The sequence below is a fragment of the Dendroctonus ponderosae genome, unplaced genomic scaffold (assembly GCF_020466585.1).
Source record: "Dendroctonus ponderosae isolate FM_Combo_2020 unplaced genomic scaffold, Dpon_F_20191213v2 Dpon_F_20191213_1, whole genome shotgun sequence".
Classification (NCBI taxonomy): Eukaryota; Metazoa; Arthropoda; class Insecta; order Coleoptera; family Curculionidae; genus Dendroctonus; species Dendroctonus ponderosae.
This window is the reverse complement of record NW_026017110.1, coordinates 62,836,535-62,839,002: the sequence shown is the minus strand read 5'-3', so window position 1 is coordinate 62,839,002 and position 2,468 is coordinate 62,836,535. Positions and strand designations below refer to the sequence as shown.

At 41.9% G+C, this 2,468-nt stretch overlaps 1 protein-coding gene across 1 annotated transcript in view; it reads right to left on the bottom strand.

Annotated features, from left to right (window-relative positions):
* LOC109541062 (dynein beta chain, ciliary) overlaps window positions 1–2,468 on the bottom strand; it is a 23,330-nt gene that overhangs the window by 10,155 nt on the left and 10,707 nt on the right. The window contains exons 13-18 of the mRNA XM_048663699.1: window positions 2,222–2,423; window positions 1,944–2,168; window positions 1,401–1,888; window positions 1,059–1,341; window positions 833–1,006; window positions 64–783 (exon numbers count right to left, since the gene is read on the bottom strand). Of these exons, the coding sequence (XP_048519656.1) occupies window positions 64–783; window positions 833–1,006; window positions 1,059–1,341; window positions 1,401–1,888; window positions 1,944–2,168; window positions 2,222–2,423 (2,092 nt within the window). The remainder of the gene's footprint in view (window positions 1–63; window positions 784–832; window positions 1,007–1,058; window positions 1,342–1,400; window positions 1,889–1,943; window positions 2,169–2,221; window positions 2,424–2,468) is intronic.

Sequence of the window (2,468 nt, the reverse complement as noted above, 5' to 3'; positions counted from 1 at the left end):
AGCGGCAAACGTCCGTGCCGTATAGCGTGAATAACCCTGTATATTGTCAGTCAATTTGAGTACCTGAAAGACATTGGAAATGTCTCTTAGATTGAAGATATAGTGAAATTTAATGGCTGTGGGCAGAAACACTTGGCTCACTTTGTGATGCAGAACGATTGATGCGGCCACAATATTATCGCACAGTTTTGTGACCACCGAAGGGAATTTAAACTCAGAATTGCACAAATGCTGGCTGAGAATTGTTTGGTAAATGCTGGTCAATGCGTCGAGTCCCGGGAAATTGACCGCAAACACATAAAAGTGTCGTTGAAGTCTTGGATTTACTGTGAAGCTTCCTGCGGTCGGGTTCATGCAAGACACATATTGGCAGTTATGTATGTCTTTTAATGACAACCTTCCACGATCGTACCAGTGGTTGTAGTCCAAATGCTGTCTTATGAGGGTGTGCGGTTGCACTGTGCCATACGCATCAACCTCAGGCATATTCATATCGTCAATGAAATAGATCAACGTTTTATTGCCCGGAGGCCCGTAGTTTCTTCCTGCTTTCTTCTCCAGTGGTTTCTCCATTATCTTCTGAAGCATTTCCGATGACGTGTAAAAGTTGAAAGCTATGTTGGTTACTGCAAAATTTTCGGAAAGCGATGTCAACTTTTCGGTTACCAAGACCGTTTTTCCACACCCGGCATTACCTACAAGCATAACTGGACGTCGTTTTTCCATCAAGAGATCCAGGAAATATTTAATTCTGATGGATTCTGCTGTATGGACGAGAACCGCCTAAAATTTACTTGCTTGAGAAGCAGCCCATTTCACAAATGGAACCAACCTGCAAGGGCGCATCAGGATCTAATTCAAACCGCCCGACTTTTTCGATCCAAGAAACAAACTGCTTAGTTTCGTCGTCGATGTAATAATCAAAAACTGTTCCTTGAGGTGGAAATTTAACGGTTTTGAACTCATTTACCCACCATTTAGTAAATTCAATTCTATAATCCGTTGCCTAAGGAAATGAAGTTGTTCTATTTTAAACTGTGCGTGTGACTGATTCTTACCTGTTCTTGGAACATTGAAGATCCGAAAGCCCATACGCAGCAAAATGCGAAATACAACTCGTACCAATCTTTGGGGCAATCAGTTGGTGTATTTTGCGGAGTCAACACGCTCTCTAGCAAGTGACACAGCATGGATATATGAGAAATCTCCGGTATAGGAGTAATTTTTTTAAATCGTGTTCGAACGTTCTCCAAACAGATCGGAATGTACTTGTCAAATAACATGATTAAATTCGATTTTTCAGCTCCGTTTTCCCTAGTCTCTATCCAGCTGGTTACATATCTATACAAAGAGTAAACCTTGGAGGGCGTGATTCACAAAAATAAATCCAATTTACTCACGGATTCCAGCCCAAGTCCTGTGGATTAATATACAGAATCCCTGCTCTGGACACAGTAGCAGGTGTTGCAGTTCGCAGATTTGAAATTTCAAATATCAATCGCATCGTTGGAGTCAAAGCGATTCTTTCATTGCTGGCCAGCGTTAAAACCTTGTTGTCATCCATCACTGTATTCAAGGACTCGATCCACATCGGATCAATATCTCCATCCAGAATAATCCACTTGGGATTTTCTCCACCCACATTGGCCTGATCTCTCATCAGTACTGAAAGAAGGCCATCTTTCCATTCTCTTGTAGAGGGGTTGATGATGCCAAAAAGTTCATCGTTTGTCACTGCTTTCGGGTTAAGATCGTTGAAAATCGGCTTGCGTTTCATGTTCATGTAAGTTCGGAATAAAGTTTTCCAGACTTGAGACTTGCCCGTGCCAGCATTTCCTACTATAAAAACAGAATGGCGCACTTCTAAAAGCTCCTCTAGTTGAACCACCTAAAAAACTCAATATTTCTGCTCGATTGGAGAACAAAAGATTGCCGAAAAGTACTTTTAAAATAAAGTTATCTTCAGGCTGCAACAGTAAATCAATGGTCGCTTGCTTGACAGTCTTTTCAAAATCTGCATCTCGTTTTCGGGGAACTTCCAGAGCAGGGAATAAATCACCAATCAAGCCCATAAAAACGGGAGTATCATCGGTGACAATTTTTGGAATATTGAAATCTCGCAATGCTCTCATTAAAACTTCCTCTTCGGGACGTCCGGGATCGCCCCTCTAGAAACGCAAACTTCCAGTTAACGAATTTTAACATGCAGGAATTGCTGCACCTTTAGAGAACCAGCCACCACTAGCACTGACTTAATAGCTCGAAGGCCCCAGTCATAATGATCTTGTTTGGACAGCAGCTCCTTGCAAAGGGTGTACAAGGTAATGAATTTTCTCGCCAATACTTTGGCTTCTTGAAAACCCTCTGCCACCAACATAATTTCGCAAATCAGTTCGAAATCTGGCACAACCATAGCGCAAGGTCTGCAAGATTTTGGGACAATAATTTCTCGGTCTGGTAGAACATGA